The following is a 16,489-nucleotide window of genomic DNA, read 5'->3' on the forward strand; positions in this document are numbered from 1 at the left end:
ATGTTCATCTTTGCCTCGATCCTGACTAGTCTCCCAGTACCTGCCGCTGGAAAACATCTCCACAGCATGATGCTGCCACCACCATGCTTCACCGTAGGGATGGTGCCAGGTTTCCTCCAGACGTGTCGCTTGGCATCCAGGCCAAATCTTGTTTTCATCAGACCAGAGAATCTTGTTTCTCATGGTATGAGTGTCTTTAGTTGCTTTTTGGCAAACTCAAAATGGGCTGTCATGTACCTTTTACTGAGCAGTAGCTTCCGTCTGGCCACTCTACCATAAAGACCTGATTGGTGGAGTGCTGCAGAGATGGTTGTCCTTCTGGAAGGTTCTTCCATCTCCACACAGAGGAACTCTAGAGCTCTGTCAGACTGACCATTTAGTTCTTGGTCACCTCCCTGACCAAGGCCCTTCTCCCCTGATTGCTCAGTTTTAGCCAGCTCTAGGAAGAGACTTGGTGTTTCCAAACTTCTTCCATTTAAGAATGATAGAGGCACTGTGTTCTTGGGGACCTTCAATGCTGCAGACATTTTTTGGAACCCTTCCCCAGATCTGTGCCTCGACACAATCCTGTCTCGGAGCTCCACAGACAATTCCTTCGACCTCATGGCTTGGTTTTTGCTCTGACATGCACTGTCAACTGTGGGAAACTTATATAGACAGGTGTGTGCCTTTCCAAATCATGTCCAATCGATTGAAGTTCCACAGGTGGACTCCAATAAAGTTGTAGAAGCATCTCAAGGATGAGCAATGGAAACAGGATGCACCTGAGCTCAATTTCGAGTCTCATAGCAAAGGATCTGCATACTTACACTACCATTCAAAAGTTTGGGGTTACTTAGAAATGTCCTTGTATGTTGAAAGTAAATCACTTTCCTTGTCCATTAAAATGACATCAAATTGATCAGAAATACAGTGTAGACATTGTTAATGTTGTAAATTACTATTGTAGCTGGAAATGGCTGACTTGTGAGGCGTCTGTTTCTCAAACTAGACACTCTAATGTACTTGTCCTCTTGCTCAGTTGTGCACCGGGGCCTCCCACTCCTCTTTCTATCCAGTTTGCGCTGTTCTGTGAAGGGCGTAGTACACAGTGTTGTATGAGATCTTCAGTTTCTTGGCAATTTCTCGCATGGAATAGCGTTCATTTCTCAGAACAATGGTCCCGTGTGGCTCAGTTGGTAGAGCATGGCGCTTGCAACGCCAGGGTTGTGGGTTCATTCCCCACGGGGGGACCAGGATGAATATGTATGAACTTTCCAATTTGTAAGTCGCTCTGGATAAGAGCGTCTGCTAAATGACTTAAATGTAAATGTAGAACAAGAATAGAGTTGACAAGTTTCAGAAGAAAGGTATTTGTTTCTGGACATTTTGAGCCTGTAATCGAAACCACAAATGCTGATGCTCCAGATACTCAACTAGTCGAAAGGCCAGGTTTATTGCTTATTTTATTAGAACAACAGTTTTCAGCTGTGCTAACATAATTGCAAAAGGGTTTTCTAATGATCAATTAGCCTTTTAAAATTATAAATTTGGATTAGCTAACACAACGTGCCATTGGAACACAGGAGTGATGGTATTCCATAAAAAATCTGCCGTTTCCAGCTACAACAGTAATTTACAACATTAACAATGTCTACACTGTATTTCTGATCAATTTGATGTTATTTTAATAGACAAAAAAAATGGCTTTTCTTTCAAAAACAAGGACATTTCTAAGTGGCCCCAAATTTTTGAACAGTTGTGTATGTAAATAAGGTATTTCTGGTTTTTATTAGTCATAAATTAGCAAAAATGTAGAACAATCTTTTTTCGCTTTGTCATTATGGTGTATTGTGTGTAGATTACTGAGGATGTTTAAAAAAAATTTTTTTTTTTTAAGAATAAGGCTGTAAGTTGTCTGAATACTTTCCGAAGGAACTGTAATCATGGTAGCATCCACATTTATGTATGTGTTTAAAAATACATATTCTATTCTTGTTTACAACAAAAATGACCTTAAAAGGGTCATATTAGATTGTGTAGAAATGCATGAAATTAGTTTTAGATGCCCAAGGAAAGTCTGAGCGAAGACCCCCAAACTCCGCCAGGTTATGCCCCCCCACTTCTAAAACCAAAGTTGTGCCCCTGGCCACATGTCCTACCTATATATCAGTACACTCTTAATAACAACCTAAAAATTACGAAACGTATATTCGAGCAAATAAGCCATTACATTTCTTGTTGACCAAATTCGACACTTATTGACCGCTATACAAAAACTCCTCGCTTGGTTAGCAAAAGAAAAGAAATGGCACCTGCTGGAAAATAGAGACTTTTGGCAGAGTTGGGACTCTTGCTTCACCTCTTCCTCTCTGACCCACTTTTCAATCAACTATTGTTTTCTCGAAGTAGAAAAACATGCTAACATTTAAAAATGATATGCTACTTATCCTAATATCAAAACAAAATTGCACAATTAGCTGCATTTGTTTTGATAACCATCAATTTGGGATTCCACCCTGTAAACATAATTTGGCCAATGACATGCGGTTGGAGGAGTCTCATTTCATTCAAGCGCATTTTCACATACTTTCCCTCTCCTTGACTTTTTGACCTTTTTCCAAAAAGAGGCCAGAGGACGGAGGAGAGGACGCATGAGTTAAGCAAAACCAATTGACAAAAGCCCTAGGGTGAGTGATGGAGGCTTACAGCTACCCAGATATCTCCGGTTTGTAAAGGGGAATGAAAAAGGGCAGGGGATGCTATTTAAATTTAAAAAATGAAATGCAACCCAGACTTCTTCTAGACATTCCCAGAACAACTCAGCTCCACACAGAGCCAGACATTCCAGTTTTACAGGCAGGCTGGCTTCTGAAGCGCACAGGGAGAATTTCTCTCTCTCTCTAGCATTGAACACCCACATTCCTTCACCCTGTAACAGCGGAATCAATGGTAGAAATATGCCATCATTCACAGTACTGGAGCCTACGGCATTCTCTTCCCAGGCAGTCTTGTAGGAACGGCCTACCGCTGTGGTTGCTGTGCCACCACCTACCCACTGTCACAATCCTCCCCATTGTTTGGAGAAAAGAAAAATAAACACTTTTACAATCTTTGGATCTTTCCAATGAAAGCATGGATCATTTTGTGTGTTGAAATTCACAAAACATAAGCCATGATGACTCAAATAACGACGAGGATGATGCTTTAATTTTCTTAGTCTTTATTATCATACATAGGAAAATAGCTTTTCTGGTATTTGAAAAAATAGAACCTGTATTTCAGCAAACATACAGTACAGTTGAGTGTGTGTATACTTTGGATGATATAGTTATTGGGAGAGAAACCCATGGTTAAAGGTAAGGCAGGAAGGGGAACACACAACAGGACTGAATCAGAGGAACTAGACCAGCCATGGACACACAGCTGGGTCAGACTTCTGAGTGGGATTGTGATCTATTCAAACTAGTTATGCTCAAAGAACAACAAACTTTTTAAGAGGCCATGTGATGGTGATGATTACCAGTGATGCTGTTGATGAAGGGCGGTGGTATGTTGGAGTGCTCAATTCTGAGTTGACCCATCCAAAGGCAACACAACGTGTGTTTTAACCAAAAGTTCTGAACCACTGTGATGGGTGGCAAATGTGAGTACAATTCACTCAAGGGATGTTGGCCAAGACTGCTACCCTGAAAAGTCCATAGTTCTCTATATGATTTCCTAAGTGCAGTAGCCTGTTGAAAAAGCACCTTTTACAATTTTAAACTCAAACACATAGATACAGCTTACATACCCATAACAGAGCCCTCCAGTGCTTGGCATAGCATTTCTCCATGCTAAACCCCCTCCTGCTAACATACAGTAAGTGCACTTGAGAACAAAGGGCTCATCTTGATGGGATGTGATGGGTTAACTCATTAATGTTAGAGTGGGTCTCATAATTAATTCCTGTCTGGCTGACCTGATAACCCCTCAATAACATTCTACAGGTTCACCAAGATACACTACATGAGAGAATCAAGCACAGACACCCCTGGATAGCTTAATATACTGACTGGGGGGGTTGTCTCGGGATAGGAGCTCCTACATGTTCTGTACATGTAAATGTGATATTTGACGGACACAGATTGGACAAAGATCAGCTGCTCTTTTCAGGTACAGTATGCTACTATACTGTAAATTATTAGCTTTGCTTGCTGGCCTAACATACTAACCTCTACTACTGTAAATGACTAAGCAGTTCCTTACAAAATTGGTTACTTTGCATTGTAAAGCCAATGTACAAATACAGTATACACAACTAGCTTTCGCCAAGTCATTTCAACATTGATTTTAAAGACATAGAAATAAAGTAAAATAGCTTATAGGTTCTACATCATACAATGTGTGCGCAGATAGCACAAAAAGGTGACTAAAAAGTCAAATAGGACGTTTGGTTTGGCAATATTTTGTTTTTAAACTCATTCCAGTCGTTTAAGAGCATGGACCAGGAGGGCTGTGATTTCTGCTGGTTTTCACTCAGTCACTCTTACCCTTCAATCAGCATCTGATGCAAACCTGGGAAACCAGGTGGGTGTGAGTGGACTCTTAACGAACCAGTTATTACATAATGGAACAGTGAAGTACCATGGTGAAAACCAACAGACACCAGTCTGCAGCCCAGAGGTCTTTTGTGGAGTGGGAGGAGGCACGAGGTCAGGGAAGCGGTGGTAAAAGTACTGGATTGGCCCTTGTAGGGTCAGGTAGGGATGTGATTGGGACAGAGGTTTAGCACCGTGGGGAGCAGGAGGGGATATTTAAGAGATTTAGACTCATCACCTGTTCTCTGAGAGAATCTCTAAACTCACATATCAACACAGTAATTTCATCTGGGCTAATAGCACAGATTACAGGCTAGAATGAGCTGGGCTATTTACGGTGGATTGCCCTCTAAAACTGTTTTGTAGAGAGTAACTCATGAAGCAGATTCACAGAACAATAAAATATGTAGAATAGAATGTGTGACAGTATAGGGTTTTAAACACAATTAAATTACATTTAAAACAGTGTTATACAGTGAGCAACTGCCTGTCACAATTTGTCATCTGCTCAGGGTAACGAGGTGAGTGTATATGTATGGCGGGGGGGCTGAGCAGGATGCGATTTAGCCTTAAGGCCTGAAATCCACTTTAAAGGAGATGTTCACTTTATTTTAACCAAATCTGTATGTACACTACCATTCAAAAGTTTGGGGTCACTTAGACATTTCCTTGTTTTTGAAAGAAAAACGCATTTTTTGTCCATTAAAATAACATCAAATTGATTAGAAATACAGTGTCAACATTGTTAATGTTATAAATAACTATTGTAGCTGGAAATGGCAGATTTTTTATGGAATATCTACATAGGCGTACAGAGGCCCATTATCAGCAACCATCACTCCTGTGTTCCAATGGCACATTGTGTTAGCTTATCCAAGTGTATTATTTTAAAAGGCTAATTGATCATTAGCGGGCACTATTTAATGAAGCTGACAGTTGAGGACTCCCACTCCTCTTTCTATTCTGGTTAGGGCCAGTTTGCGCTGTTCTGTGAAGGGAGTAGTACACAGCGTTGTACGAGATCTTCAGTTTCTTGGCAACTTCTCGCATGGAATAGCCTTCATTTCTCAGAACAAGAATAGACTGACGAGTTTCAGAAGAAAGTGCTTTGTTTCTGGCCTTTTTGAGCCTGTAATCGAATCCACAAATGTTGATGCTCCAGATACTCAACTAGTCTAAAGGCCAGTTTTATTGCTTCTTTAATCGTTACAACATTTTTCAGCTGTGCTAACATAATTGCAAAAGGGTTTTCTAATGATCAATTAGCCTTTTAAAATGATAAACTTGGATAAGCTAACATAACGTGCCATTGGAACACAGGAGTGATGGTTGCTGATAATGGGGGTCTGTACACCTATGTAGATATTCCATTTTTTTTTTTATCTGCCATTTCGAGCTACAAAAGTCATTTACAACATTAACAATGCCTACACTGTATTTCTGATCAATTTGATGTTGTTTTAAAATTGACAAAAAAATGTGCTCGTCTTTCTAAAACAAGGAAATTTAAGTGACCCCAAACTTCTGAACTGTAGTGTAAATAGCATGTTATAGAAGTACCCTCTTTTTTACAATAAATTGTTTCTGAGAACCTTACACCACCAGCGATATACTTCCTCATGCTCGTTCTGCAGTTGCAGGGGCGCTAATTAAACATGAACAAAGGCTCCAAAAACACCCAAATACGTCATTTTAGAAACAGCAACGCTCTCAGTATTGTGATGCAGGTCTTTAGATGTTTCAGACATGAAATTGTGTCATTGAGAACTTTATCCGCAACGTTATATTCCATTTTGTGCGACTCGAGCGATAATTCTCTGTGTAGCCCACAAGACTTTTCCACACGGAGAAGCAGCACATATGCAGAGGGGAAACCGTTTAGAATGACACAGTATCATGTGTCTGGGCACTTTTACAACATGCCATTTACATTCAAAATACAGATTTGGTTCAAATAAAGTGAACTTCTTCTTTAAGCTGAACAATCACATCCCTGAAATGGCCGTTACCTGTTAGTTCACTGTGTAGCACCAGGACAAGCCCTCATCTGCTCCGGTTGCAGGAAGGAGGGGAGGCGGCAGAGGCCGGTTAGGGTCTGAATCAGATTCAGAGCCCTATTAGAGGGTCCTGGGGGCCCCTCTGGGTACACATTTTGGTTATTGCCCTATTACTACACAGCTGATTAAACTAACCAACTCATCATCAAGCTTTGATTATTTTAATCAGCTGTGTAGTGCTAGGGCAAAAACCAAAACGGGCACCCAGGGGGGGCCCCAGGACCAAGTTTGGGAAACCCTACCCTACGTTCTGGCCCAGGACTGCTTCTATAGCACAAGAGTCCTGATGAGGACCCAGACTCTCTGGCAAGGCCTCCCCGGGGTAGGCCTGGGTGGATGACTCTCATGAGTCTGTCAGCCCGTGGTGGGGTTGAGATTGTACTGAGCTGGGTTGGGCTGGGCAAGAACAGCCAGGGTAAAGGTAGAGGACCAGGCTGCTCTGAATTCTGAATGCAGGTACTTATAATTCTGCCGTCCTGGTCAAGTGCTGTAACAGGGTTAAGGGTGAGTGAAGGTGGGTGGGTGGCATCAGGATCCAGACTGGGCTGGCTGGGTCAGACGGTAGTTCTGATGTTTTTGCCAGGCCGGGGGCTGCGGTGCACCTTGGTGTGTTTGGAGAGGTGGTCGCTGCGGGCAAACTTCTTCTCACACAGAGAGCACTCGTAAGGCTTGACCCCGGAGTGGGAGCGCCGGTGACGAGACAGCTCATCAGAACGAGAGAACCTACAGAGACAGAGGAGCACAGGTCAACACCCAAAGCCCTGCGATAAAACAAGTTGGTGTTTTGATCATTTCTCTGAATTCAAAATGTTTGAGTTAAACATTCAGTCGGTTACAGCTAAGTGTGTCAGGAGGCCGGTTTTTCCCACTGTTTGATAGCCCCCCGACTAGCGCTCAGACTGAACTCTGAGGGAAATAGAAACACTAAATGGTGGGTCAAACAGTATTTACAATATACACTGAGTGTACAAAACATTAGGAACACCTTCCTAATATTGAGTTGCACCCCTTATGTCCTGAGAACAGCCTTAGTTCATTGGGGCATGGACTCCACAAGGTGTCGAAAGCATTCCACAGGGAGTCAACATGCTGGCCGATGTTGACTCCAATGCTTCCCACAGTTGTGTCAAGTTGGCTGGATGTACTTTGGGTGGCAGACCATTCTTGATACACACGGGAAACTGTTGTGTGAAAAATCCAGCAGTGTTGCAGTTCTTGACACTCAAACTGGTGCGCCTGGCACCTACTAAAATACCATGTTCAAAGGCACATAAATCTTTTGTATTGCCCATTCACCCCAAATGGCACACATACACAATCCATGTCTCAAGGCTTGAAAATCCTTCTTTAACCCGTCTCCTCCCCTTCATCTACACTGATTGAAGTGGATTTAACAATTGACATAAATAAGGGATCATAGCTTCACCTAGATTAACCTGGTCAGTCTATGTCATGGTAAGACCAGGTGTTTCTAATGTTTTGTACACTCAGTGTACAAACAACATTATAAGCATATCCTTTCACATCCTCTAACTACCTCAATAACACTAACCCTTCCCTTAGGAAGCTCACTGCAGTTGCTTATAGGGATATTAGAAACTGTGAGCGTGTTGTAATATCTCATATTTGCAGAACCTCTATATTGTCTTATAAAAGCTCTATTCCCTACCTTCACAGACAGATATTATTTTTCTTTATGCTAAGCTTTGCAAAATAATTACAGTGGAATACTGTGTCAACATCCTAACAAGGGGTATAGAGCATTTTTTCTACTATCATCATTATACCTACTTCATTTTGAACCAGTCATTACAGGCTTTCTTCTCTCTGTTTATTATCCTATCACATGTTAATAACTAGCCTATATGATAATGAACTAAACAAACCTAAGCTTTCTGTGTTTTCTGCATGTTGACTAGCATTGTTATGATATAACCCACCTCCAGCCACAGTCAGGCCAGCTGCAGGTGTAGGGCTTCTCTCCGGTGTGTCTGCGGAAGTGGGCCTTCAGATGGCTGCTCTTGGTGTACATCTTCTCACAGCCTGGATGAGAACACTTGTGCACCCTCAGTGTCTCTGTAGGAGGGGGTCTGTTCACCTTATGTGGGGCCACAGCTTTCACCACGGCCCCTCCACTGTGACCCCCAACCACCGTTGCCCCAGCAAGCCCCCCGGCAATCCTCACGGTGATCGGTAGAGGGGCAATCTTCACGTACTTCTGGTCTGGAACTCCGGCGTCCATGCTGGCTACGTTGAGAAGGGTGGCTGGGGCAGAGGGCACCTGTGAGGCAAGCAGGGTAAAGTTCTGCCCTCCGTGGAGCCCCAAGACCAGGTGGGCCAATCTCAGCCCACTGGACGCCCCAGGAGGAGAGCCTGTCTGGGGGAGAGGCTGGGCCAGCGGCAGCGACTGGACCTGGAGTACCAAGGGTGCTCCCAGGAGCACTGAGGGGGTGGAGGGGGACGGGGAGGGGCACGGGGCTGCTGGGCTGTGGGTGTGAGGGATGTTGGGGGTTTGTGGGGTGGGGGGTGACAGGGCAGCGCTGGTCCCTGGGTCACTTTGTCCCCCTGGGGAGGAGAGAGGTTGTTCAATGGAGCTGGAAGGGGAGGGAGCGGGCTCCTCCATGGGTTCACTAGAGAAGAGAATCCCCTCTCTCACCAGCTCCATCTTCTCCCTGAGGAACTCCTCGATGTCCTCAAGGGTGGGAGAGAAGGGCGAGGGCAGGCGGGGACTGAAGTCAGGCAGCCTGGGGACCTGCAGCATGCCTTCTTCTTGCTTCTCCCTATCCCGCTCTATGGGGGTAAAATCATCCTCCTCCTCCTCTTCCTCCTCTCCGGGGCTGAAGCTGAGCCGAGCACCCATGTCCCCGGCATCTGGGCTGTAACCGGAGGCAAAGCTATCCCCCTCGCTCCTCCCCTCACTGCCCTCTCCCTCCTCAAGCTCCAGGGAGACCAGACTAACACTGTCCCTAAAGAGGTCATTATCAGAGACCAGCGCTCTGCTGCTTAACGACACCATTGATACAGTCCAGATACACAGGAGAGATGAGCAGAGAACCACGCTTCTCACTACACCTGCACAGAAAATGTGAGGGATAGCGCAGTTAAAAATGTGAACGGTTAAACATGAATAAGAATACAATATTTAAGACCTAGCTGTATTTGAAGGAACAGCTAAATGTGGAATGGTCCAATGGAAATGCGAGTGCAAGGTGAGAGGATGTGTCAGCCAAGGTGGTGTGTGAAAACAGCATTAAAGTGTATCTTTTGGATTTGAAAGATTCTTTCTCGCTTATACTAACGTTAATAAGTTCCAAAGGTTTCCAAAACCATACTGCAAGTGAAGCGTATTTGCGTTTAGACAAAGTGTTGGGATTGTAGTTCACATGGAGCCAGCTGTGGTCCATACCATCAGCTGAGAACCCAAAAGTGGGGCCGGCTGTAAAATGTGTATACCCCCATTGGGTTCTCCAGAGCTAGGTAATAATAGGCTGAAAGCTAACAATCAACAAATGATTAGGCCAAACATCTAATCCGAATGGGATCAAGGCCTAAACACATGTGCTAAAACAAAGCAATAATATCTATCATCAAATGAAAAATAATAAACCTAATGTGTCACTTGATTTAATTAATTCGACCATCATAACAATAAAGCAACACGCGGGATAATTAAATGGATACATTGTGCACAATGACATGTCCAGCGTAAACACTTCCCACATGACGCCCATATGTGTCTCGGGCGCTAAACAACATGGTGCAGGACTGTAATAAGTGCGTAATTACACCAAAGTGAATCATGTTATACAATCGATAAACCTTATTCGACGTCAGCAAACAGTATTATTTAAAACTTCAACTGCTTTTAACCTCAGCGCATGGGCAGGCGAGGCGCATGGCAAGCCACCTGACTGCAACAGCCAGACAGGAATTCACGAGTCTCAAGTTCGGAGGGTTCTATAAATACAAATCTAAGCATCCAGCGCAAACGAAAAGAACAACTAACATTAGTAATGGCGAACTTACCGTCTATTATCATGAAATATATTAAGAGCTTTCGAAATACACCGTCCTCGAAGTTTTTGTCCGTCGTGTTATTGTTGCAGAGGGATCCCGTCATTGCCAAGGCTCCATGTTGGCATTCTTTATGAGCCCATCACATGACTGCATTTCTGTACACTCAGAGGCAAGGATCCAATTCCGGCTGTTTGGTTGGCTAAGGTTACGGAGGCTCGCCCTAAAACAAGAGATTTAATTGGTTTCCGCTTGATGGACGCTGTTTTTCCCCCAATATTTTGGAAACGTCATTGATCTAGGCCTACTGTCCCTATGCCACCGGGAAAATTAGAATTAACCCAACCACAGTTATGTATCCAGTGTTCTCAAAATGATATCGTACATACAACGTGGCTCATTCAGAAACCATGTGTCATGAACTGACAAGATGGCAGAGTTTTGAACTGCAGCAGGTGGTATGATGGACATTTTGTTAAATTATAGCCTATGCATTGCTTAATTAGGATTAAGAATTATAGCCTTTTTCATGGTTAACCAAATGTTGGAGTGGCTGTCAGCCCTGTGGAGAGCACATGTATAAACACTAGACTCAGACTGGTCTCATAGACTAGACATAACATAGTTCATGTAAATCCGGGATACTCAAATTATTATATGTCACGTTTGGTATGGTTACATAAATTAGAAGGTTACTTAAGTAAAAACGAAAGGAGGGTGGTTGGTCGGGGGGGGTGTATGAAGCAAACATCTAGCAACCCTTGGGGTGGGGTGGGTATAAAGCGAATGACTAGCACGCCAAAGGTTGCATGTTTGAATCTCATCACAGACAATTTTAGCATTTTAGCTAATTAGCAACTTTGCAGTTACTTACTACTTTTTCACTACTTTTCAACTTAATTAGCTGTTAGCTAACCCTTCATCTAACCCTAACCATAACCCTTTTATCTAACCCGTCCCCTAACCCTAACTCCTAGAGCCAACATGGCGCCGACAGAGATGGTCGCCTCGCTTCACGTTCTTAGGAAACTATGCAGTATTTTAATTTTTTTAATGTATTATTTCTTACACTGTTACCCCAGGAAATCTTAAGTCTTATTACATACAGCCGGGAAGAACTATAAGAGCAACATCAACTTACCAAAATTACGACCAGGAATACGACTTTCCCGAAGCGGATCCTCAGTTTGGACCACCACCCAGGACAATGGATCGGATCCCAGTAGGCGACCCAAAACAATAGCGCCGCAGAAGGGGCAGACGGAGCGGTCTTCTGGTCAGGCTCCGTAGACGGGCACATCGCTCACCACTCCCGAGTATACTACTCGCCAATGTCCAGTCTCTTGACAACAAGGTAGACGAAATTCGAGCAAGGATTGCCTTCCAGAGAGACATCAGAGATTGTAACATTCTCTGTTTCACGGAAACATGGCTCACTCGGGATACGTTATCAGAGTCGGTAAAGCCACCCGGTTTCTTCACGCATCGCGCTGACAGAAACAAACATCACTCTGGTAAGAAGAAGGGCGGGGATGTATGCCTTATGATTAACGAGTCGTGGTGTGATCACAACAACATACAGGAACTCAAGTCCTTTTGTTCACCTGACCTAGAATTCCTTACAATCAAATGCCGACTGCATTATCTACCAAGAGAATTCTCTTCGATTATAATCACAGCCGTGTATATCCCCCCCAAGCAGACACCTCGACGGCCCTGAAAGAACTTCATTGGACTCTATGTAAACTGGAAACCACATATCCTGAGGCTGCATTTATTGTAGCTGGGGATTTTAACAAAGCTAATGTGAAAACAAGGCTCCCTACATTTTATCAGCATATCGAATGCGCTACCTGGGCTGGCGTACAGGTGCCAGCATGGACGCCGGAGTTCCAGACCAGAAGTACGTGAATGCCCTCTTCATCTGTAGAACGCTAGCAAACGCTAGCCATGCGGCACAGAAGTGTCCAACTCACCAGAACGCATAACAAAGAAAATACCGAAAATCTATATCTAACGCCTATAACGAAAGCTTTTCAGAATGCAATCCAGGGGTCCCCTTCGCGCCATGCAGAATAAAGGAAAGAGTGGTCGCGTCATTCCAACAGGTCTTGTTCGGCCTGAGATAGAGCTGTACACCCCATTTCAACTCTCACTGCCTACTGACATCTAGTGGAAGGCGTATGCAGTGCATGTAGACCCATAGATTCCATGCAAATTGATAGGCTGACCCTGGAACAGAGCCCCCGATTTCAGATTTCTCACTTCCTGACAGGAMGTTTGCTGCAAAATGAGTTCTGTTTTACTCACAGATATAATTCAAACGGTTTTAGAAACTAGAGAGTGTTTTCTATCCAATAGTAATAATAATATGCATATTGTACGAGCAAGAATTGAGTACGAGGCAGTTTAATTTGGGAACGATTTTTTACAAAGTGAGAACAGCGCCCCCCTATTGAGAAAAGGTTTTAATTATTAAAAATTGGATGTAATAAATGTATCACTAGTCACCTTAAGAAATGCCACTTTATATAATGTTTACATACCCTACTCTTACTCACCTCAAATGTATATACAGTGAGGGAAAAAAGTATTTGTGCAAACCTGGTCAAGAACTACAGGAAATGTATGATCTCTGTAATTGCAAACAAAGGTTTCTGTACCAAATATTAAGTTCTGCTTTTCTGATGTATCAAATACTTATGTCATGCAATAAAATGCAAATTAATTACTTAAAAATCATACAATGTGATTTTCGTTTTAGATTCCGTCTCTCACAGTTGAAGTGTACCTATGATAAAAATTACAGACCTCTACATGCTTTGTAAGTAGGAAAACCTGCAAAATCGGCAGTGTATCAAATACTTGCTCTCCCCACTGTATATATACATATTCTTATTCATTCCTTTACACTTGTGTGTATAAGGTAGTTGTGAAATTGTTAGATTACTTGTTAGATATTACTGCACGGTCGGAACTAGAAGCACAAGCATTTCGCTACACTCGCATTAACATCTGCTAACCATGTATGTGACCAATACATTTGATTAGATTAGCACTAGCTAATGTTAGCATTAGTCACCTAGCTAACGTTAGCCACAACAAATTGGAATTCATAACATATCATAATTTTTTCCTATTCGTAACATATTTTACTTTTTCAAATCCCTAACAAATTGTACGAATTACAATTCGAACATATACAAATTGTAATTCATAACATATCATACGAAATGGATGATGGACAATTACAAATTAATACATACCATACCAAACATAACAGATCATACTAAATAGATCATACTAACGGTTTTACGTACAGAATAATATGAAATGCCCTGAGACCACATTGCAAGACTAGAGAGCCTACCTCCATTATCATGTTTGGGAGTGTTTTAGCGATACAACGGGGACCTCTGCTGGAGATTCAGGATATTGGCCACAATGATCCAGTCTGCTGTGATTTTAATCCCTTCATTGTGTTGGTGTGGATTTGGGTGGTGTTATCTGAATCCAGCCCAGTCCTTATGAATAACTTCTGTATCAAACATAACGGACAGTCAAACTCAAATAATTTAGTTTACATATGAAAAAGAATGTTTGATGTTTAAAATATTTTATTCACAAGATAAAAGGAAGGAGAAAGAAGCTTGCAAATAAAAATGAAATTATGTAAGGCACTACTACCTGCTATTACCTTGTGTAACAACTTAACCTTTCCCTTGATACAATTACAAACGGTTTAAAACCATAAAAAAATATAAAACAATCCAATATATTATCAAAAAAGTTTGAGCATTAGGTAAAATTCAATTGATTGGACATGATTTGGAAAGGCACACACCTGTCTATATAAGGTCCCACAGTTGACAGTGCATGTCAGAGCAAAAACCAAGCCATGAGGTCGAAGGAGTTGTCCGTAGAGCACCGAGACAGGATTGTGTCGAGGCACAGATCTGGGGAAGAGTACCAAAACATTTCTGCAGCATTGAAGGTCCCCAAGAACACAATGGCCTCCATCATTCTTAAATGGAAGAAGTTTGGAACCACTAAGACTCTTCCTAGAGTTGGCAGCCCGGCCAAACTGAGCAATCGGGGGAAAGGGCGTTGGTCAGGGAGGTGACCAAGAACCCGATGGTCACTCTGACAGAGCTCTAGAGTTCCTCTGTGAAGATGGAGAACTTCCAGAAGGACAGTCATCTCTGCAGCACTCCACCAATTGGGCCTTTATGGTAGAGTGGCCAGAACAGAAGCCACTCCTCAGTAAAAGGCACATGACAGCTGCTTGCCCAAAAGGCACCAAAAGACTCTCAGACCAGAAACAAGATTTCTCTTGGCCTGAATGCCAAGCACCATGTCTGGGGAAACCTGGCACCATCCTACGTGAAGTATTGTGGTGGAGCATCATGCAGTGGGGATGTTTTTCAGCTGCAGGGACTGGGAGACTAGCCAGGATCGAGGCAAAGATGAACATAGCAAAAGTACAGAGATATTCCTTGATGAGAAACTGCTCCAGAGCACACAGGACCTCAGACTGGGGCAAGGTTCACCTTCCAACAGGAAACGACCTAAGCACAGCCAAGACAACGCAGGAGTGGCTTCGGGACACGAGAACAGGGCTCCGGGCAGCCGAGCGGAAATGGAGGAAAACTCGCCTCCCTGCGGACCTGGCATCCTTTCACTCCCTCCTCTCTCATTCTCCTCTTCTGTCTCTGCTGCTAAAGCAATTTCTACCACTCTAATTCCAAGCATCTGCCTCTAACCCTAGAAGCTCTTTGCCACCTTCTCCTCCTCCTGAATCCTCCTCCCCTCCCCCCCCTCCTCCCTCTCTGCTGATGACTTCGTCAACCATTTTGAAAAGAAGGTCGACGACATCCGATCCTCGTTTGCTAAGTCAAACGACACCGCTGGTTCTGCTCACACTGCCCTACCCTGTGCTTTGACCTCTTTCTCCCCTCTCTCTCCAGATGAAATCTCGCGTCTTGTGACGGCCGGCCGCCCACAACCTGCCCGCTTGACCCTATCCCCTCCTCTCTTCTCCAGACCATTTCCGAGACCTTCTCCCTTACCTCACCTCGCTCATCAACTCATCCTTGACCGCTGGCTACGTCCCTTCCGTCTTCAAGAGAGCGAGAGTTGCACCCCTTCTAAAAAAACCTACACTCGATCCCTCCGATGTCAACAACTACAGACCAGTATCCCTTCTTTCTTTTCTCTCCAAAACTCTTGAACGTGCCGTCCTGTGCCAGCTCTCCTGCTATCTCTCTCAGAATGACTCTTGATCCAAATCAGTCAGGTTTCAAGACTAGTCATTCAACTGAGACTGCTCTTCTCTGTGTCACGGAGGCGCTCCGCACTGCTAAAGCTAACTCTCTCTCCTCTGCTCTCATCCTTCTAGACTATCGGCTGCCTTTGATACTGTGAACCATCAGATCCTCCTCTCCACCCTCTCCGAGCTGGGCATCTCCGGCGCGGCCCACGCTTGGATTGCGTCCTACTGACAGGTCGCTCCTACCAGGTGGCGTGGCGAGAATCTGTCTCCGCACCACGTGCTCTCACCACTGGTGTCCCCAGGGCTCTGTTCTAGGCCCTCTCCTATTCTCGCTATACACCAAGTCACTTGGCTCTGTCATATCCTCACATGGTCTCTCCTATCATTGCTATGCAGACGACACACAATTAATCTTCTCCTTTCCCCCCTCTGATAACCAGGTGGTGAATCGCATCTCTGCATGTCTGGCAGACATATCAGTGTGGATGACGGATCACCACCTCAAGCTGAACCTCGGCAAGACGGAGCTGCTCTTCCTCCCGGGGAAGGACTGCCCGTTCCATGATCTCGCCATCACGGTTGACAAC

The 16,489-nt window shown here is 43.8% G+C and overlaps 1 protein-coding gene across 1 annotated transcript; it reads right to left on the reverse strand.

Annotated features, from left to right (window-relative positions):
• Nucleotides 1-3,185: 3,185 nt before the first annotated feature.
• On the reverse strand, nt 3,186-10,961 carry LOC111970037 (Krueppel-like factor 15). Its single transcript, XM_023996523.2, has 3 exons — nt 10,643-10,961; nt 8,557-9,688; nt 3,186-7,339 (listed from the first exon to the last, which is right to left on the reverse strand). The coding sequence occupies exons 1-3, from the start codon at nt 10,734-10,736 to the stop codon at nt 7,171-7,173; spliced, it is 1,395 nt and encodes a 464-aa protein (XP_023852291.1). The 5' UTR covers nt 10,737-10,961; the 3' UTR covers nt 3,186-7,170.
• Nucleotides 10,962-16,489: the final 5,528 nt, after the last annotated feature.

This window comes from Salvelinus sp. IW2-2015, linkage group LG11 (assembly GCF_002910315.2).
Source record: "Salvelinus sp. IW2-2015 linkage group LG11, ASM291031v2, whole genome shotgun sequence".
In the NCBI taxonomy this organism is placed as follows: Eukaryota; Metazoa; Chordata; class Actinopteri; order Salmoniformes; family Salmonidae; genus Salvelinus; species Salvelinus sp. IW2-2015.

Coding starts and splice junctions, on each gene's coding strand:
- LOC111970037 (XM_023996523.2), bottom strand. CDS start 10,736: ATGACGGGATCCCTCTGCAACAATAACACGACGGACAAAAACTTCGAG. Junction 9,689..10,642: donor ATATTTCATGATAATAGACG/GTAAGTTCGCCA, acceptor TTTTCTGTGCAG/GTGTAGTGAGAAGCGTGGTT. Junction 7,340..8,556: donor TGGCCTGACTGTGGCTGGAG/GTGGGTTATATC, acceptor CTGTCTCTGTAG/GTTCTCTCGTTCTGATGAGC.